The sequence below is a fragment of the Porites lutea genome, chromosome 7 (genome assembly GCF_958299795.1).
Source record: "Porites lutea chromosome 7, jaPorLute2.1, whole genome shotgun sequence".
NCBI lineage: Eukaryota > Metazoa > Cnidaria > Anthozoa > Scleractinia > Poritidae > Porites > Porites lutea.
The window spans coordinates 5489368-5511803 of NC_133207.1; the positions used below are offsets into that span (position 1 = coordinate 5489368).

Genomic DNA, 22436 nt, shown 5'->3' on the forward strand with positions numbered 1-22436 from the left:
TTTATTTTATAGCTATATACTTTGCTACTTTCGGGGATAGTTTATAGGTTTTTTCTGCTCAAAAGGGAGAATAAACAAACAAACAAAAAAACGTAAAATGTCTTGACCGCGTTTTAGTAAGACGTCATATCTCAGTAACCATAGCAACCATCTGGCACCAAATTCTGCCAAATGTCTAGGAAGATAAAATAGAAATCTGCTAAAGAGAAAAAGTTCCTCCCTAATGTTGTTTTGGCAAAAAAAATCTTAGAAACCTCCCCTTCTCCATCCTCCAACTTCTAAGTCCAAAACAAAATTTCCCTCTGCCGCGCCCGCCTACTGGCACTAGAAACATTGTTCTCCCATCACTTATTTATTCGCTATTTTTTTCTTTTCTTTGGGTAGAAAACAAATGGGACACGGAGTAACCCTCGCAGGAGCCTTCGGAAGACAACGCGTAGCCTTGAATAAACTCTCGCAAGATGAACATTAAGAACTTATCACAATGTTGATCGCTTCGTTTATTATCGAAACCTTTATAAAAGCCCACGTTCGATATATCAAATTCTAAGACCACTCCGAGGCTTTCTGGTCATATTTCTAGATTTGGTTTGGTTTTCTTTGTACTCAATAACAAAAGTCTCTTTTGGGAATTGCGAGACAATTGCAATTTTGACCCTCAAGCCTCGGAGTCATGTTAGAACTTTACTATATCGAACACAGGCTACTATGACGTTACTATAAGACCATACTAAGATTTGCAGTCACTTCGTACGTTTAGTTATCGGGGACGAAAGCTGTATTCGATTGTTTGAAAAGAAAATATCGCCTTGTGTAAGGTAATGAAAATTCCAGAATACCGCATATTTTTGCTTTTGGAATCCAGAATCCTAGACTTTGAAATCCAGCTAAGGATTAGAATCAAGAATCCCAAGTTCCAGTGATTAGAAATCCGGAATCCAGTGCCTGAAATCCAGAATTCACATCGTGAATTTGCAATCCACAGTGCGGGATCTAGAATCTAAGGCTGTCTTAGATTTCCTTACATGGGGTAAAAAACAGTTTTGTTTTCAGTTCAGGAACAAAGGAACGGTATAAATTTAGCTGCGTGCGTCGCCCTGTGCATATAGCCCGACTCATTAGCAATGCTACACCAACACCAATGAGTTGAGTGGACGCAGCCATAGCATCTTATGAAAACTGCTCGGAGCTGTTTTCGTTAACTCCACGCACGCTATTGGAAAAAGTGTAAGTTAAAAACGTCGTTTCATTTTTTTTTTTTAATAATAAGGTTTTTACAGAGTTTTGATTGACTTGATTGGACTAGAGTTCTTAAGGCCACTGTATATACCTTCCTTCCGATAATCGGTTGTTTATGCGCCATGGAGATTAAACTTGATTTGCTTCTGTTTTTTTGTAGACCGGGAGCAATGCTCTATTAATGCGCAGTTTCTCCCTGTGTTTGCGGCAAAGTATATAAAAAAAGTTGTAATTAGAATTATTGTTCCTTAATAAAAACTCTTCCTGATGTGGTTTCTTTATGTGCTTAACAGGTATTTTTTATTTAGGTAGGTATTTTATTTTTCAAGGTATCTATAGGTACAATTCTTGTTTTTCTTTTTGGGAAATTTGTTAACAATTATTTATCAGCGAGATAGTAACTTTTCGAATGGCCTGTACAGTGGCCCTAAATTAAATATTAAAAACAAACAAACAAACAATAATTCGAACGCAATGATTGAATGATAGAATAAATATTGAACTCCGATCAGCAAAACATAGAAATTTTTCATTAAGGAGCTTAGGGCCTGTTTACATGAAGGTGGGGGACCCCAGGTAAGTGAGGTAACCCGCCTGTCCACATAATCCCTCATTTTAATTTGATCACGTTTACATGATAGGTGGGGTGACCCGCCCCATGTCACTTCACCTATCTGGGGTCCCCCACCTCCATGCAAACAGGCCCTTAGGACCGTTTCGCCTTTCAGACTCCGCACTTCACATTAGCCGAATCAAATTCAGTGAATTATGTTCACGTGCAGTGCGGAATCTGAATCAATTCGAAACAGCTAATTGAAATTGCATCGGCCCAGACGTTCATAACGCCTGACTCAGCCGAGACTAACGCATGTGAACCAGCGTTGATTCAGACGCCGAACTTCAAATGAGCCGAATTATATGCATAAAGTTTTATAACATAGTTTACCGAAACCCGCCATTTTCCCCTCTTTAAGTTTAGTTCAACTGGGATAAAGATCGACATGGAGGTGGGGGACCCCAGGTAGGTGAGGTAGCCCGCTTAGGTGGGGTAACCCAATTGTCCACATAATAAAATGAGAAATTATATGGACAGACAGGTTACCCTGCCCCCCCCCCTCCCCCCCGAACCCCCATGTAAACAGGCCTTTAGTAGCAAAACGGAGTCACCGTAGAAATAGACTATAAGCAATTGACGCCACTGCCAAATGACGATATTTTGCTCACCGTCGCCCAATAATCGCTGTTCTTTATTATTGCCAGCACTGTCCAGTGTTACACGGGGAACTTTGCAACTTTTTTTGTTTTTTGCGACATTGTTTCGAATTGTTACAACAATTGCCTTAAAAATCGTCGTTGCAATCGTTTCTTGCAATACAGTGTAAGCTCTCGTAAGCGGACACTTTCGGGACGCGGAAAAGGTGTTCGTACCTGGACCTGGCCGCTTACGAGAATGTAAAAATACAGGGTTTGTACAGGAGTTGAGAAAAACGGACTTTTGTAAAGGTGGCCGTAAGTGGAGTTGTTTGCTTACCAGAGTGTCAGTTACGAGAGCTTCCACAGTAATACGTTGTTATCTGCAGAATGCACCAACGGCAACATTAATGAACAATTTCCATAAAAATTTACTTCTACATCATCCAAATTTATTATCTCTGTTTCTTTTCCGAACAAATCCACACGACTGCTATATAATTTTAAATGCACTGAAAGAGCTTTCAACGAGCAAGTTAATGTAAGACCTTTTTTCTCAGTGATAAATAACAAGACAAATATTGTTTTTTTCTCAAGAATAAAATATTTACCAAGATGAAACGGTGAAATTTGCAATTACATCGCCTGACTCCAAGGGGGAATGTGTTACCCACGTGACATTACATCACCTATTTCTAATTCTCAGGTTGTTACTCGCGTTACGGCGGGCATTTACAATTGTATAACATGCACATCTTCATGGTTATATTTCTGATTTGACGGTGGCCTCTACGCACAATGGTATCATCTACTTTCAAGGTAAGTATTATCTTAAAGCCGTTTATTTTTCGCAAAGTCAGAAAAGGCGGTAAAAGCGCTTTTCTCTTGTAGATTTGCAAAATTGTGAACATACAATGTAACTTGCAATCTTTCCAAATATAGGGATACAAAGTCCATAAAATACACCTCCCTACAACACTCCCATTTTTTAAAAAAGCCGAAATTAGAAACCCGTACTTGATGGACAGGCTTTAAGTTGAAAGAAAAGACTTAGTAAGTCTTGAAGACTGGAAGACCCAGGCTGGAGTTCTGATTCTCCATGTCGGAGAACGCATAAACCGGGAAAAGGAAACCACTCCCACCCGGCTTGTCTGCCTTCCCTGTTTAGTCTTGTATGAGTAGTTACCGGGGCTTGCATTGTCACCGGCAGGAAGCCATGAAAGGTGAAAAGGTGCATGGTTGTTTTAACTCTCCAAAAACCTCCTTTCACTGCATAATGTAAATTTTAGCCCAGTGGAAGGGAATGAAGCAAAGTACAAGGCAGGCTTTTTCACGGGTATAAAAACGTCAACACCACGATTCAAATCAAATCGTTTTTGGATTGTTGTCCAACCGGTTCCCAACGTTTCTGGGGTACAGTTCATTTCCATTTATTATTCCAAATACACAAGTTCTCGGAAACAAAAAAAAACACGAAAACTTCTTGGCTTTTCCCGCTGTGCACTGGAAACTAAAACGCTGCAAAAGCAGTCCACAAAAACACTCAAAGATTCCCGTAGCTTAGGACTCACCTGGCAGCAAACAGACTTCTAAGGCCAAAGTGTCTTTTACAACAGTACTTCAATGAATGCCAGACTGTTCCTCTCATGTTTGTTACCTATACAGGGATTTTGGTGATAGCGCTTTGAATAGCTTTAACTAGCGAGTCCACACAATCAGTTGGCGGCCTTGAGCCCCAAATTGATCCACTCTTTGGGGATTGTTTTTGGGAGCTACTCTGGACTTTCTCCCTTTTCCGACCAGCAACGTTGTCATCATCCTTGCTAGGTCCTGGCACATCAGACGATGCGGATGCTCCTTTAGAACTTGTTTGTTCTTCGCCTTCTAACGTTCTCCTTCGCTTTTTCACCGGCTCCGCCTCTCCACCTGTCTTCTTGTCCTCGGACTCTTCGTTTTTCTGCTGTTGCTCAGTCTCGCTCGCAGCGCGCGTGGCCTTTGCATTTTCTTGTTTTTTGTTTTGATACCTGCGACAGACTGACAGAAGTGCATCAAGACTCGGCTGTAGTAGTGGGCTGATGTCGGACTTCTGCGGCTCCCGAACAGAGAACAGTAGAGACATTGCTCGGAGTTCCTGCGAAATTTTATTGCTGTTAGGAACGTCTCTATAGTAATACTGAAAAACACCTCCTGTTGTGCGAAAGTACTGCTCATTGGGCTTTGTTTGACAGAGCACGCTGAAGTATGGAAGGCAGCGTGGCCGAGTGGTTAGAGCGCTGGACTTGCAATTCGGAGGCACCGAGTTCAAGTCCCGCTCCAACCGCTAACTGGATTTGTTCACGGTAGTCCCGAGTTCAAATCCTCGACCGCGTTTGTAATTAGCCAGCTGGTTTGCCTCCGGCCAGTTGGGATTCTTAACCCTGCTAAGTTTTATTTTGGATTATTTGTTTAAGGCATTTGCTCGGCCCCACTAGCATTAGCGCTATAAATAGTGCCGAGGCTAAATAACGGAACTTTTATTACTATTATTATTATTACATTGAGTTTCAATCATAGACACAGCCATAAAAGCAATTTAAGTACTGAGTAAGGGATAAGTAGTGCACAGAAGTAGATGTACCAGCGCTCTAACCGACTGATCTACGAGGCAGGCCAATAGCGCTATCCAGATTAAGAGGCCAGATTGAGAGCATTTAGGCACTGAAGTTTCAGGTTAAAACCAATCTATCCGAACAACTTACCGCAGTAAGTCTCTTGGCTATAACACACAGATCCGCGTCACTCGCCTTCTCCGCTGCAGGTCTGTCGGCAATTACTGTCGTTACAAGTGTCTTGACTAAGTTAGTCCACTGATTTACCAACACCTGCTTAGACACCTGTGAGGGAGGCAAAAGGAAGGAGAACAAAAGGTTTGAAAACTGCAACCTGAACTGACTACTCTTCAGTTAATAAACTTCCTCATGTTTGGGGACCCAAAATTATTATACTGAACAGCAACTTGGTGTGGCTCAAAAAGAGGAAGTGGGTGACAAAGTGCTCCACTGAAACTTAAAAGGTCAGCCCTATGTACTCCTGGATTTTTGTGAGCTAAAGAAAACCTACCACCAGGGTGGTACACCGACGGCATCGAGAAGGGAGTTGGGCCTCCTCCCAGGGCCGACTGTGACCGTTCTTGGGTAAATATGCACAGACCGATATAGGGGAGGGAGTTGGTCCTCCCCTCAGGGTCGGCTGTGACCAATCGTGGGCCTCCCTGAGGCCCCCACTAACCTATATGTACATCCCAGGAGTACAAAATGTCGAGTCTATGGGGGCAAAAGTCTGAAAAGTGTGACGCGAGGAGCACTTCATCCCCATTCCCAATTTTTATTGAAAATACACTACTGACTTCAGAGAAAAATTGTAAGAAGTAACTAAATAGATGTCATATCATTGCCTCGAGTTGAAACTCTTAACTGAAAGGGACATCAATGTGTCGACGCAGAAATTGATTATGACTATAGATAAGTTGCTTACAATAATACTGTCTTTAACTAATTAATACGTTATATACATAAAATGATTACTACTTGACAACATGGCACTTAATTAAGGCTTCGCAAGTCCTATGTCCACTAAAATAAAATAAAACAAAGTGAAGGGTGGGATGGGAGGGAATTTGAAAAGAAACTTCAAAACATTGTGCTTGGCCGTGAAGAAAAAACAGAGTGACGAAGCACATGGGAATGCAAGTTAAGAGTGCCATGTGATTGGTCAAATAAACAATGAAGAGTTCGTAAAGGTTGCACGTGAAAATCACTGAACATAGGACAAACAAGTGTTGCTCATTAACTAAAATTCATTTTCGTTGATCAATTAATCATGATAAACGAAAGCAGGTAACAGGGTGGAGCAACCTATTCCTGATGCTAAAGTGAAAATGCATTATGCTTACCCTCGGAAAGAAACAGCAAAGGAACGTGTAGATATCCCGCACATTCAGACTTTCCCGTTCATCTAGTAAGATCAGTTCTATGTACTGAATAGACAAGGGGACTCAATCGTACAACAAGAACACTGGACAATCTGTTTATCAGGTTATATTAACAAAGGCTCTGAGAGACTTAAAACGATTTACAATAGACTTTTCACAGAAATGTCTTTTCTCGTTTTGTATTGGATGAACGCGAAAACTTACGGCAGTGTCAAAGCGCTTTGCGAAGGACTGTCGCTCTCTTTGCAGTTTACGTCAAGTATATGTAAACTCTATGAAAAGTGTACAGTTTTACAGGCAAGTTCTCCTTAACAACCCTTCTTCAAAACTGGACGTCAAAATAATTGTCAAGCAAAACTCCAAGTCAACAGTTTGAGTAGTTGAGCAAAATGCTCTGCGTGACATAGAGGTCGGCGCGGGCAAAATTTGTAAATTAACATGTGTATATAAGTCCTTTTTCCCGTGACCACACGTCCGGCATATTGGTGTACAAACAAAGCCAGTGGGAGTGGGACCTTTTTCTTGGCCAAGTGAATGAAAAAGCTCTATTGTAAAGGTAAAAGACTGACTGTTCCCTCATATGCTACATCCAGTTGCATATGAGAGTTGCAAAAAGATTCGAGGTACTGGACCTTATCATAGGATGTCACGTGATTTACGCCCCTCTCCCTCGTCGTCCAAATTATAGGGATTGCAAGATCGTACTCAAAACTTGCAATGACAACTTTAAAGGAGAAAACTGGGTTGGGGAACTCCATTGCAAGATAAAAAATGTTTCCGCTGAGGTTCACTGAAGCATGAAAGGTGTTTTCGATCCTGTAACGCAGCTGGTTCTAGCGAACTAAACTTGCAAAGGTCACTTCTCAAACGTCACTTCACGTACTGATCATTCGTTCATCTTACCTCTAAGAATTCCGGCTGCTGACACAGCTGCTTTATACAACTGCTGTATTTTGTATTCTGCAAAGAAAAAGTTGCACCTGTAAGCACTGCACGGCTGTCATTAAGGGTCGGGGGCCGGGTATTTCCCGCAGCTTATATGAACATGACCTCCTGGCTACTTTCATAAGAAACACAGGAAAATAGAACCAAAGTAAGCAGCAGGGCTCTCATTTAACGGCCGGGGTCCGGGGCCGATGATTTCTCCCTTTTCTAATATGAGCATGACCCCGTGGCTACTTTCACAACGGAAACAATGGAAAATAGAACCAAAAGTAAGCAGCAGGGCTGTCAATTAAGGGCCGGAGACCCGGGCCGAAAATTTCTCCCTGCTAATATGAGCATGACCCCGTGGCTACTTTCACAATGGAAACAATGGAAAATAGAACCAAAAGTAAGCAGCAGGGCTGTCAATTAAGGGCCGGGGACCCGGGCCGAAAATTTCTCCCTGCTAATATGAGCATGACCCCGTGGCTACTTTCACAATCGAAACAATGGAAACAATGGAAAATAGAACTTAAAGTAAGCAGCAGGGCTGTAAAAGAAGGGACGGGGTCCCGGGCCGATGATTTCTCGCTGCTAATATGAGCATGAACACGTGGCTACTTATGGATAATTGAACCAAAAGTTCATCCCAGCTTTTGACATGCCCGCCAATTAACGCCATTCCTGCCAAGTAACCATTCATTTAGAACAAAAGACACGACTTACCTCACCAGCCTTCTGGTACACTTCCATCCAGAGCTTGCTAAAGTAAGTGAAGTGAAGCGAAATAGCTTCCACCGCAAGAAGGCAGCCTAAAACACGAACGCAATATGACATGTTTTAAAAAAGAGTACTGAACTGAGATGGGCTGGGACAGTTGCGCCCACAATGGGACCTAAACCCGGGTGTGATAAAGAAGATTTTACAACATAAATATAAAAAGTATTCTCCCTAGTGGCCCTCTAAAAACAAAATTGATAATAATAAATTAAAACAGTCGTGATAAAAAGCCTATTAACAAATAGTAATTATAATAAAGGATCTTAAAAATTCTAAACAAGTATTCTCCCTCCCTAGTGGCCCTCTAAAAACAAAATTGATAATAATAAAATTACAACAATCATGATAAAAAGCCTATTTACAAATAGTGATTATAATAAAAGGTTCTTAAAAATTCTATAGATTTAAAAAATTGAGAGATGTAAACACGGAAGTGAATACATTGGTAAAAAAGGGAATCCAATCTACAATGATAATTTAAAAAAGCACGGATTTTTAAAAATCAGAATAACCTTTTAACTTTAAAATTATCCACCGTATAGTTTGAGGCGACGTTATTAGCTTCTAATTTATGCGAATAGAAGAAATCAATGGGATTAAGGGTTATCCATCCAATGTAAAAGCTATCAGCGAACAACTGTTAATAATAATTTTGGAGATCGAGAAAGAGTCATCGGTTTCGTCGCAAAACTCCCTCCGAGACCTGCATAATTTTTCAAATTTCGTTAGCGCCAGTTGGCTATGAAAAACTTGACGGGTGATTTAGGCCAAAGAGAAGCGGAAAATATTTTGAAAGAATTACAATAAGATATGTATCTGCTTCTTGCTGGAAAAGCATACGAGGATAAGTGTAAAACCTTTCTTCTGAAAATGAGTTTTTATTTGCACGAGAATAAAGAATCTTTTTCATATCAAGAGCTCCGCACTTAGCCTCGCAATGAAACAGAGGATTGGCGCAACTGGGAATTGGCTTAATTATTTACGGTGCTAACTACGGGCCATGGCATCAAGAGCCATAATCCCATTATGGCTCTCGATGGCATGTAGTAAGAACAGCACAATTATTTACAGCACTTACTACAAGCTATAACATGATCGGGTACTTTATCCTGATTGAATCCAAACCGAAGAAGTTTATCCACAAACGAATGATAAGGTTGAAAATATTCAGTTACAGCTGCGTCGTAGGACTCCTCGACTCCCTGTTAACACAACATACAACCAATAAAAAAAGGGCATTTCTCGCTTGAAATTAGTGAACTTACCAAGTGTGAAAGTGATACATTTGTAGCGAGCGAAGTTATACCTTTGCAGGAGCCGCGAATTGTTACAGAGATTTGTCTGGTGGGGAACACAAACTTACCCTACACCATACAAACGTCTATAAAAATTCGCGACTTCAAAAGTTGAAAGCCCGTGGAAGAGTCTATTATTGCGCGACGTTGAGGAAAGCATCTTGATTTGTCAGAGTCGAAGAGATCAATTATCGCAGATCAAGAGACATAATCAAATCAAGATGTTCTGCTCCACCAAGTTCGTCTTCGTTACACGTCAACAAATAACTTTCAAACTCGGCAACTCTACTAGTTTGTAAGACACTTTTTGTAGCGGTGTCGAAGGAGTTTCGTCAACTGGTCCATGTAAAAGGTAGAAAAACCCCCGGAAGGGTCTATTATTGTGCGAGATTGAGGAAAGCATCTTGACTTGTCAGAGACGAAGGGATCAATTATCGCAGATTAACAGACAAGATATTTTGCTCCACCAAGTTCAATAATTTATGACACTGATGACAAATAAATGATAATTACCTTAACCCCATTGGGCTTTTCAGGGGTATTGAAGCAAATGATTCAAATAGAAGATAGCAAGTTTAAGAAACCCTACTGGTAGTATAGTAGGGATTCCGGGGTGTTACGGCCGCATTCCACGTCAATATGTTTAGCGTTTAGTTCTTTGTATAGCTGCACATTCCTTTCACATTCTTTTCAGTTATCGCTATTCATATTCTGTTAGATTTCTCTGCCTAACTTTCTTTGTTCTTAGATCATTTTGTAAGTTTCATCGTTTATTCTAATTCATTTCGCTTTAGCGTTCACGGCAACATCATTGCAGTTTTTTTCGTCCAGTCTTATTAGCCATCGTACCTTTTTTCCGTTCAACTTTCTAGTCACACAACGTTTGTAAGTATTTTCGCTTAGTTTCTTCCGTTTCCTGTATTTTCGTCGTTTCATAGCTGTAATTTGTATTCCTTAGTAATTTGTATTTTTTGTTTCGCTTTTAGCAACCGTAATCGTAATTCGTTATAACTGTAATAAAGACGAGTTGGAACCGTGGACCATTCTTGGATTATTCGCTATAATACGGGGTGTTTGTTGGTGTTGCGGAAACCATTGTTAGTTTGCTTTTGTGATGTAGTCTGGGTATTGCTAAGTGTCTTTCCAATCTTTTGTACCACGTCACAGGTCATTGCACCCGTCCGAGGCACAAAGAAGCTCGTCGGGGTCGCAAGGAAAAGCAGAAGAACTAAGCCAATCAAGCGTGGAAATATCAACAATGTGATTGGTTTATCCTTCCGCGTCTGCCTCCGACTCGACAATCTGGTTTTCACCAGATCATAAGGGACGGAGACATAAGGGAAGTCGGATGAAAACGGAAACGCCCTGATTCTTCCGATTCTGATTCCGTCGAGCTTTTTCTCCTCCGATTACGACTCCATCGGTAGTGAAAACCAGCCCTAACATAACACAAGCTCGAAGTAGCGGTCATCTATGGGACATAAAGCACGTCCTTCCCAACAAGGAATGGAAAAAATCAAGACATCCAGAGCCTGCCTTCAGCAATTATAGACAAATCAAAGTTGTCCCAATGCAATTTCATTGAACGCAAAACAAATAATATTTCAAGATCGTTACCTTTGGTGAATCGAGGAACGAAGGATGTAGGAACATGTTATGTTCAGGTACAGCTGGCCGTGATACGCTCTTACTGCTCACGATCACCTTAGTGTGTCGACGAGGAAAATATGGACCGAGAAGTCCTGAAATAATGTGGCAACGTTTGATTAATGTACAGCCCTCGTTTGGCTGACTAGCCTGTAAGCCAGCTCTTTATTTGAAAATCGCTTTCGCAGCTTGCTCGCGCGTGACCTTGCGGTTGCTAGAGGAAAACTCCCGCGTAACCTACGACGCGGTCACGATTTCAAAACAGAGCTTACTCACAGTCTAGGGTTTTACCCACTTTTTGCCATTGGAACTCACGTTATCTCCACTATCAAATGCAGGAGCTTGGAAATTTTGCTTGATTAGTAATTCTTGGGGTTGAACGCGTAGTTAAGATATAAAGAGCGTGAGTAATTAAGTTTCTAACAACAGCGCAAAGGCTCGCAATCGGAACTCAACGTAAATCAACTCAGACGAAATAAACGTCTCCTTTTTGGAGTAAGGACACCGACACCGACATGGCAGTATTTAGTTAGTATGTAGTTCTAACTTATGAGGCTGCGGGAAGAAGTCCTATGTGCGACCATTCAAATGAAACCTCTTTATCAGTACTTTCACATATGGCGTTTTTTTACTATGTTGTAAAAAAAGAAAAAAATATGACTTATTACTTCTAATAACTTCTAACTTTTCACACTTAAAGCTAACTTCTCACATTTAACTCTGAGTCTGTGGATGAAATCCACGAGTGAGACCATCCGAACGAAACCTCTTTGGTAGTTTTGGCATTACTTTTGCATGGTTGTGTTTGTTTCTCAGCGTTTTACAAAATGAAATTTGAATTTGTTTTGAATTTTGGGAAAGAAATGGTCCACCCTTTAGGTCCCAAGAATGATCAACATCAAATCACAGGGGCGGGGGTGGGGGGGAGGGAGACTCCGATATAAAAGGGGCAAGGATGCTCGTAGAAAAGTTTGAAGTAAAACCAGAAAGGAGGCCAATCTGGGCGTGGCCCCTTATGTCTAAATATAATGGCGTTTTGTCCAGTGCGCCCTACAGAACTGAGGAAGTGAGACCAAAATCCGAAATTTACTCCCCTAAGCGAGACGACGAGCATCCCCTCCCCTTTCATATGGGTGATATGGCTTCCCCATTCCCCCCGCCCCCCCCTAACCCGGCATCAAATTTCTTCTAACGATATCAATACCTGTGGGTACTGGTTCATGCGAGTGGTGAGATTCTCAAAAGCCCACTTCATGGTGGAATGAGTGGAGAGCTGGCGTGTGAACGAAGGAGAGTGCTCACAGCACAACCGCAGTAGACCATAATAAGCAGGTAGAACATTCCTGTTAAACGTCAGTACTTCAGGTTCGTCACTAGAGCTGAAAAAATAAAACACAGTGAACAAAATAGTTAGAATGTAATGGTGGTGTTGAGATGAATGCAGATTCAGTTAAAGGGTTGCATGAGCGAAAACAAGGGTCAAATTAATGGAAAACGTATAACAACACAAATGCAACCAAAGTAAAAGTCCACAAATCGACTAGTTCATAAAACTTTACTAACGATAAACGCAAACCAATTGATCGCAAACATGAATTTTCCGTCTACACAGTAGGAGAGTACTATTTCGGTTGGACCAAACTGATCCAGTCGCAATACACAGGACCACACTTGTAACTCTTGGATATCTGAATTCAATTAATTTTTCCATGTTTCAAATGAACAGGTTAAAAAGTCGGTAACAACTTAAAGAAAGCAAATTCCATCTACATTGTAAAGACCCGTTGATCCGCAAAGCAAGAAAAAAAAATCGACATGAAAAAAGTTTTGTGCTGAAAGTTGTTTTAAACCTCTCCACGCCATTATTATGTGCCGGCAGGTTTTGCTAGACAAACTATGACTAGGAATTTTGAAGGACCCAACACGAGTAACATAAACAAAGCACTTGAACAATGGATACACAGAATTAATTAAGAGGGCAACTCACAGAATGTAGTTGAGCGGAATGTTGGTGGCAACGTGGTTATTTTCCGTAATAAAGTCGATATTTTCCTCACAGCCAATGCAAGCGTGAAACCAAAAGATCAACAGGGCCTAAAAAAAGAAAAATAATAATGCCTTACAATTTAACCCACAACTTCAAATGGCTATTCGTGGGCATTAAGCAGAGGTGATCTATTTGGGAAAAAATTAGCCACACCAGTAAGCAGAAACAGTAGGTTTACTGAGATATCGTCGCGTGTTTAGCAAGTATAAACATTCAACTTGTACAACTTAGTTTTCTACTCCTTTTCTTTAAAATGACAGCCTGACAAGAAATAGCCTTCATATAGTAAATTTTTAGTGTGATTGCTAAACTGAATAATAACAAATTTTACTTAAAACAAATAATAAAGAGAAGATTAAGGGACCGTTACGGTTTTGTTAATACCGCAATTTGCTAGAACAGAAAGAAAACAATTCAACACTCGTAAATGTACATGGAGAATTGGCACAAGCTTTGATACAACGGCTTCTGAGATCCCTTGGTAGACTATCTAAAAGTCCTTGTTTCCTGGTTGGAAATACCTGTTTGCCGCGAAATACACCGGTCGAAAACCCTACCGGTGACGTCATGACAGTTGACCAATAGGACGGTGTGTGATATTTCACGTCGCTTCCGACACAGCATATGTCAATCATTTTTTTAACTTATAATATGATTCAGATTCATTCACGCGAAACAAGTCGACCTCGAGACTTCGTCGCTCGCTCGGTCGCAGCGCAACCTCATGCATTGAAGCTCGCTTTGTAGCAAGTCTAATCCCTAGGGTACACAAACGTTGTTTGTGATTGGCTGATAAATGGGTAAGGCAACCAGTAGCATATAAGTACTTCCACTCTTTTCCCAAATGAACCCAGAAAGTGCCTAAGCCTCCATACCTACAAACTGTGTCGCAGCAGCTTAATCGCATTATGGAATTACTAACCTGTTTGTTTGGATGTACAGCGATGTTTGGCTCTGACATGAGCGGGTGAAACAAACGCCATAACTCTGCACAATAAGGCGTGAACTAAAGACAACAGTAACAAGGAATCAAGTTCAAACTAAAATGAACGTTCATCCAATGTAATTACTTTATTCTATTAATACATGAATTACACGTTTCTATTGCTCATAGCTGACTCATGAAAACTTCGCCAAGGTCAACCTTCGCCCCTTCCTCTCTCTTTCCCTATCTTTCTCTTGCCATTGTGCCAAAATTCGTAGTACTGATGTTGGCAGTTCGCTCGCGCTTCCAGCGCGAAACGTTTTGCTAACCACGTGCCCTTATTAGATCTTACTAGAAACCTGTAGTAAAGATTCTGTTATGTGACTTGCATGGCACTTCGCAGCCTTAATCGCGTGTTTGCATTGACATTCTCATTTGTAAAGTTTTCCTGTCTGTGATAACCACACCGTCTTTGTTAGGGATCTTTAGAAAATACAACGGCGACGACGACGGCGTCGGCGACGGTAACGTCAAAAAAGCAATAGGTTTAATAAGCAAAACAACAACTCTACACGTGCATCAGGCTTGTTTTTGTAAATTTCTTTGCCATCCGTCGTTGTCGGATCGTAATGTCCCTATTATCCAGTAAGCCAGTAAGATGAAGCTAAACCTGTGGTTGTGATTGATTGCGTGGGCGGGCAAGATGGGCATATCATCATATCACATGTCGCACTGTTTGCTGGTGCTTTAAGTTTAAATGTATGGAGAATAGCGAGAAGATATCCGTTGACAAATCAGAAAACTGTGAGAGCCTTGAACTATACGGTCGCAAGAAAACCAGCTCTGCAGCGCTCGGTCATCGCTTCTCCCCTACAAAATAACCTTAAGGCACACCTTTCGGTCGTGCTTAAAGGCTTATTATAGTTTCCCTTTATAAAATCAGTGAATGTACCTAAAATTGTAACCCACGATTTAATGGTGTTTATGCAAAGGGGTATATAAAAATATTATTTTTGTAATGATAGCAAAACTGTTTAAAATAAATAGCAACAGTCAGCATACCATTTCTTTTTCAGTGCGCGAAAGCAGGCAGTAGTTCAACACAGCAAAATAACTGACAAGCTTTGTTGTACCATGGATATTACGATCTACAACAGAGAGAGTGAGAGAAAAAAAATGAATCAGTCTAACATTCTGACAAACTGCCCACTTGCCTCTCATCTAATCTAACATAAATACCAGCTTCTCCCTTGGGACAAAACATTGGTTAGGGGAGGGGTAGGTAGATAAAAAATTCATCGGTATAAGGTTCTGGCAAACTCCCCCACTACCCCTCTCCTAATCCAAGACTAACTCTCACTTTGCGCAAAATGTTGGGTTGGCGGAGGGGTAGGTGGGTAGAGAAAAACAAAATGAATCAGTATATAATTCTGGCAAACTGCCAACCACCCCTCCCCTAATCCAACATTCACTATTTTCATACAGCCCATAATGCACTCCCAAAATTTTGCAAAACCACTGTTTCCAATTTCTCCTGGGTATTACAGTCGTCCCAAGAAAAATCGATGACAACGGTATGTATGTATGGTTTATGTGAAAAAGGTGAATTAACACCAGCTTGTCTTTTTGGTAAAATTAGTCATTTTCTTAACTGTTGCCGCACAAACGACAAAGAAACAAAGATAGCTGCCACAATAAAATCGTTAATTTACATGAATAAACGAGCTGTTAGTCTTAAGTAATCTCCCATGGCTGAAAGATTTTGAGCTTGTTTTTTTCGACTTCCATCCAACAAAAGGCAGTACGCTCAAGTTCCTTTCTATCTAAAACTCGAAAAGTGGTATGACTGGCCAACGTGTTATAATCAACTCCCTACAAACACAACTCTATAGACACTGATCGAATTTAACACACTAGGGATACGGAAAAGACAAGCAATTCCCACAATTTTATTGTTGTTGTAAAAATAGTAGTCGACAGCGATCTAAATGATTTCCAGTTGTTTTAGCTAACACTTTCAGACCAAGACAATAGTGGGCCAAAAACTCAAAGCAATTTAAATTCCGTCCGTAATCCACATACCGCAGTATTTTCTTGCCCTTCCAAGCAACGTTAGCAGCGTTTTGAAAATCTGTTCAAAAATACAAAACAACAATCAATAAACTGATAATTAACCGACAAAAGTGTAACAGAACAATAACGAAAACACATTCTACCAGAAACGTTTTGCACCGTACCTCGTGAAGTATGGAAAGAGCATCCTTGCTTAGCTGAAATACAAGAGATAAGACTCTTCAATGTTTCAATGTATGGACGGCATGGACATTGCTTCCAAGATTTTCGCACTCGATGGCTTTACCATCGTAATTACACCAATGACAGATGCGAAGTGGTATTAACTGTGGCGCTGAAGAATTAACGTTCTGTTAGTTTTAATACTACGCCGTACCCCAAATGTCAGGAGAGCACCAGAATGTAAATCTCTAGCTGAGCAGAGACAACCCCTCCCACCCCATCCCCGAAATTCAAATTTCCTTTTCCTAAAATCCTAAGAAATCAAATGGCAATATGAAAAAGTTCTGCAAAAGAGGTTTCAGTTTAAGGGTACTACCATAAGATTTCGTTCACCGATCTTAAAGTTGGAGTGACAGGTAACCTCACCATAAGATTCTCAAAAGTGCCAAGGTGATGTTACACGAGACGATTTGCAACGACGATTTTTAGGGCAACAATGCCGAAACAATGTTGTTACAGTTCGAAACAATATTGTAACAGCGTTCAACGTTGTGTTGCACTGGAATAGTCGATGCAGATCCCCCGGTGTAACATTGCCTTGAGGGTTAAATGAAAAGAGCTGCTCCAGTTACCATCAGTTCTTTGTGAGGCGCAGAAAAGCTTCTTGACCTGAGGGGAAAAAAAAGGACAACCAGCGGTTACATTCGCTACTTTAGAAACGGAAAGGGAAAGGAGTCGAAATGTGTCCCGCAATTGTTTCTGGGATGGTTACTAGGGACACGCCGGTCAGCTATTGATCATACTTTTTTTCTGTCCCTAGCAACAGTCCCAGAATTCTTTGCGAAGGTTAAAATCGACCCAGTTTTCTTTCTCTATCTCGTATCTAAAGAAGCGAGTTGTAGTTAAAAGCGAGCTTAAGCAAAGACACTTTTGAGAGAGACACGTCAACCGGAAGTGGGGATTTTTTCCCCTTTAATATGCCTTGATCCTATACAATTTGTATTGCTTGGTTTCTTTACACTTGAAGAGACGATTTAACTGAAAATTTGGGCAAAGTCACTGCACAGGAATGTAAAGAGTCCACTTCCGGTTGTCGTGCGTCACTCAAAAACGCCTTTGCCTGAATTCCCTAAAATGACACCAGCAATCTGTGATTGTACTTACAGGAAGAAAGCTTGGCTTTAATGACCGATTAAGGACAGGTATCCTTAGATTTATTACGAGTAAACGACAATTTTTCCCTTTAAATTTCACTCAGCTACTACTGACCAGCAAAATGAGAAACTTGGATAAAACTGACACTGATAGTTATTAAAGTAGGGAGCCTAAGCAACCACAACAGTGACAGCAACGAGAACGTCAAAATAATAATAACAACAACAAACTATAGGTTTAATACACAAAACAACAACTCTGCACGTACACCCCATTTTTAAGTGCGTTTATTTATCGTCACTGCAAGAGTACGAGGTGAAATTTCCTAATTTCGCGTTCTTTGGAGGAAGTAAACATGAGCCCAACGAAATGGAATGGAATGTACATCAAAGGAAGGAATCTGACACAGGCACTAACCTGAATCCCTGTCTGAAGTGATTGTTGGGAACAAGACTCACAAGCAAATACGCTGAGGCTGAGGGAATACAAAAAACAAAATCCACAAGCAATGTTCAGGTCTTCAGGTAGCTCTACTGATTATTTGGGGGGCAATACCTACCATATTTGCGCATTTACTGAGTGAGTCGCAATGAACAAAGATATCGGAACACGGTTACCTCTTTGCATAGTTGTATCTACAAGATATCCAAGACTAAGATCACCTACCATTTCTGATTCTAATGCTGTTGTCTGCTATTAAGTACTTCTCAACCCATTTATCCATGTTGTCCAGAACCCACTGATGAGCCTACATAGCGAGGAATGTAGATATCAATCAATTCATTATTATCAGTCACTCGCTACTTCTAAGAGGCCTTAATGTGTTCGAAAGTAAAGTAACCAAAGCAATAATATATAAATATATATTAGGCAGTTACACGATACCAATTAAAAGTCTAGCAAATGCATGAGAACGCCGCTAAACGCATGACTAACGAACGCGATTAATTCAAGATTAGAGGGTATTAAATTCTTTAATAAAAATAAGGGGGAGACAAAACAGGGACAAAATTCTAATTTTTTTCCTTAACTCCCCTGCCCACTCCTCTCCACCACCGACGTAGTGAACGAAATCCACTTACCACCCCTTTAAATTCACACATACTTTATCACACCCTACGGGGCTTCCAAAAATATTAATAGCCCCCTCCACCAATCAGGGCTTCCCAACTTAACCTACCCCCACAATTTTATTGACCAGCCCCCAAGGACATATTGAATAAAATTAAGCCACCGCAGTTGCAAAACTAGCGCAAGAGTTTTTAGCCAATCAAAAAAGAAGTAATGAAAAACAAACAAAAAAACCGACGCCGAGGGAAGTTGTTTTAGATGCCTCATTTAAAACAGCGGCAAAATGAGAATAAAAATCTACCATTCTGTTTTTAGGCGCCATACAAGTCAACCAGTCAATACACAGAGCAGCATTGTACTCAGCAGCCTGCGACAGAGAAAACAGGCACGAACATTATACTGATTTCAAAAATGAGAAAACAGGGCACAAAGTTTGCACGTTGAAATATTTCGACTTTGCGCTCTCTACGCGTATTATTAAGGAGCTCATGCAACAACGAAGGCGATGACTACGAAAACGATACTTAAAAAGTTACGTCGCGCTCCTCACATTTTATCGTGATTATTCCATCTCGTTCAATTCGTCAAATGTCAGCAATTTTTTTTTTTCTGGAGTTTAATTCTAAAAGACCGTATCGAAGTTCAGGTAAAGAAAAAGAAAGTCGTCGTTTTGTGTTCACGTCCTCCATAAAACGTGGAATTTCACGTCGTAGTCGTGCAGTGACGGCAAAGAAATGTGCAAAAAAGCGTGATGCACGGGCAGATTTGTTTCTTTTTTTTGGCCAATCTAAACCTATTGCTTCTATGAAGTTCTCGTTGACGTCGCCGTCGTCGTTGCTTAAGGTCCCTATCTACTCTTACCGTGCTTCCAAAGCATGAAAATAATCGTTTCAGTATATTAAGCATCTACGTGTTCAGCAAACGATTTTGGGACTAGTAAGAGATGAGCAATCATGATAGCCGTCACCTTTCATTCATCTGTGTTATTGTGATCATACAAATGAAAAGTACGTAGTAAAACACTCCTATGGTGCTGTTGGTGATACTGTGAGTATCATATCGGTGAAGCTGCTAAGGCCTATTTTCTTTGGGGACCTACAATACCTAACAGGGGTGACAGTATGGGCCGCGGACCGGGGACGCGGATTTTCCCCGGCTACTTTTCGAGGAAAGGAAAGGAAAGTGCTAATAAATGTAGAAGTGTTATGATAAAATAGAAACAAGTGAGCGAGACTTTTTAACAGAATTGGTAAATAATTGCAACAACTCTTACCTCCCAAATGCGAGCAAGTGTCAGGTTAGTAAACGATGGCATTCCAGGTGGACCCCCCTGCATCTCTGTCAACATTGACAACAGCTTGAAGAAAGAATGCGACTGCTGCAGGGGGCAATAAATAAGTGTAAGCAAACATGTGATTGTTACGTTGACACCAAAGTAATGATGATGATGATGATGATCGTCGTCGTCGTCGTCGTCGTCGTCGTCGTCATCATCATCATCGTCGTCATCATCATCGTCGTCATCATCATCATCATTACAAGACAGCCGCATAAACAAAACTTTCTTTAATTTACTAGACACGTTTTGACGGTACATCCGTCATCTTCAGTGTTACATATTGTGACATCACCGTAGAATTTAAATCGCGCGCGACGTTTTTAAGTTCGTTACAATGCATTGACAATATTATGTGCACTTAAAACTTTAAATTAGTGACGTTAGTAAGGGACTTACAGGGAGAGAGTCACATTTATGTATTTCACCTGCTGGTTGGGGTCGGGTTTCTCTCATTTTATAAACATGGATTCCTTAAGCTTAACTTGATACACGTACTTGTTACCACACACAGTCAAGGTATCAAACAATAGACAGTCTCTTATTTCTCCTAAAAATTTCTGTTTTGAGAACGATGTAGAGAACTACTGCGCACACCGGCCTTCAGGCCAAACACTGACCACTGGTACTGGTGACGCTCTTAGCTTTTCACTCCTTCAAATTGCATTAAAATGCATCAAAAGTCTAAAAGCAACATTTTCCTTACCTCTGGTGGCAATTTCTGAACCGAGGACATCAACAGGGAAATTATCTGAAACAAACACTCACGTTAAGCTAAAGCTCTCTTAAGAAGAGGTTTGTGATTTCCAAGACAAGATTCTAGTGACAAAATACCTGAATAAGGATTACAAATATAGCAAGATTTACGTTTTTTTCCCTTTTCTACGAAAGACATTCGTTGAAAGAAGTATATCACATGGAAAGAACTGTATTATTAACCACCTCTAATTTAAGCAACTGCAAAGCACATTTCTGCACCATTGCCTTTTTTATCTAAACGTCTTTACGATAAATTTTTAATTCACAGTTTTTCTGGTGCAATGTTGAGTGCTTTGAAGCTCAGTGGGAGCTACTGTCCTTTCTGCATCTGTGCTCACATTCTTGGAGGCTCCTCCGCAATGTTCTGCAATCGGTACAGTATTTCGTGGAGCCGAAACCACTCGTGGAAAGGTTATTACCGAGTTCCAATAACTCTCATTTTCAAAAAGATGCAAAGAGCAAAAGCTTTCTTGTGAAAATGAGTATTATTTGCATGAGAATAAAAAGAAAAATCATTTTCACATTACTGCATTCGCACTTAGCCTAATCTTGAAACAGAGGCTCAGGGCTACTCGGAGAGGACCTACTGCACGTATTTTAGGCAACCTACTAATAAACGACCGTGGATATAAGCGGTAGCAGAGTCGTTTTAAGTCTGTCCCTTTTTACTTGATTGTGGGAAGAATCCGAAACATTAGTAATTTTGACTCACATTTTCCGCGAGCTTGACATTGTATCGACACAGGCTGAAGATCAGGTTCGTTGTGTGGCGCAGGTTGATGCTGTCTTTAATGGCTTGGAAAAGGAATGGAAATCCCTGCAAGTAAAAATTAACTCATCATTCAAGTACACTAATAGCGGAGCTCTCCCCGGCGCACTGGAGCACCATTGGTAAGAAAATTTGGTTCTCTATGCCTCCAAGAATTTTGGTTCTTATAAAATCGTTCGTACGTACGTCTACACATTCATATTAGCGGATGTGAAAGGGCACACTTGCTAGCTGGAAGTCCAAGTAAGACATACTGCATACTTTTCATGTTTAACTTGTTATTGGACATGTTATGGTCAATTGACAACTGTCAAACAAAGGTATCCGCTGACCATTGTCACATAACTGTATCTGGGGCTCAGGTATACAACTCATGGAGGTGACGTATCTTTTAAAGTTATCAGCTGACCAGCTTTTAGTTTTCATTTGATCGCGGGCTCAGGTCCATTTTTACAAGGTAGAATTCAGTTTACGTTCTGCTAAAGGCAAAAGTTGAATTACTTGAGGAAGCCTTCTCTTACAAGATCCCTCGAGAGCTTCCCTTTTGGCCTTGGCTACATGTATATATTAAAGAGTGAAAACCAAAAACCGAAAGAGATTCTGTAAAGTAGACAAAACACACGACGCTCAACAATCACCTTTCCACCAGTAAGTGCAGCTAAATCATTTTTTGACAGATGAAGTTGTCTGGCAAACCAAAGAAAATTAATCACTTAGTCAGCACTAAGCTAAAACCAGTTTCTAAAAATTCAAACAGCCATAAACTGGTTTGTGCATTCATTCCGTTTATTTTCATGCCGCGTAAGAGGGCGAACACTGAAACTGGTGAAGTTTCACTACCCTACTGAAACGACAGAATAGTCAGCTAAGGTAACTGTACACACCTTTCACATCGCGATTCCTCAACCAACACCGCCATGACCGAGATCATCTTCTCCAAGGAACCCACGCGGTATTTATCCTCCGGCAGAATAGTGACCACTTCTTCGTCATCATCGTCATCACCTTCGTCATCATCTTCTGTTGCAGAGTCATTCTGTACCAGTTCAGGTTATAAGCAAATGTGAATAACAATACACATCCCAAGGGACAA

At 40.7% G+C, this 22436-nt stretch overlaps 1 protein-coding gene across 1 annotated transcript; it reads right to left on the bottom strand.

The window, feature by feature from the left end:
• Window positions 1–4030: 4030 nt before the first annotated feature.
• LOC140944250 (ubiquitin carboxyl-terminal hydrolase 34-like) lies at window positions 4031–11138 on the bottom strand. The gene is made up of 7 exons (XM_073393384.1): window positions 11017–11138; window positions 9183–9306; window positions 8051–8136; window positions 7304–7360; window positions 6362–6445; window positions 5169–5303; window positions 4031–4561 (listed from the first exon to the last, which is right to left on the bottom strand). Exons 1-7 carry the CDS (start codon window positions 11050–11052, stop codon window positions 4088–4090), a joined length of 996 nt encoding a protein of 331 aa, XP_073249485.1. The 5' UTR covers window positions 11053–11138; the 3' UTR covers window positions 4031–4087.
• Between the last annotated feature and the right edge of the window lie 11298 nt (window positions 11139–22436).

Coding starts and splice junctions, on each gene's coding strand:
- LOC140944250 (XM_073393384.1), bottom strand. CDS start 11,052: ATGTTCCTACATCCTTCGTTCCTCGATTCACCAAAG. Junction 9,307..11,016: donor CGTTCCTCGATTCACCAAAG/GTAACGATCTTG, acceptor TTGTGTTAACAG/GGAGTCGAGGAGTCCTACGA. Junction 7,361..8,050: donor TGTACCAGAAGGCTGGTGAG/GTAAGTCGTGTC, acceptor TTTTCTTTGCAG/AATACAAAATACAGCAGTTG.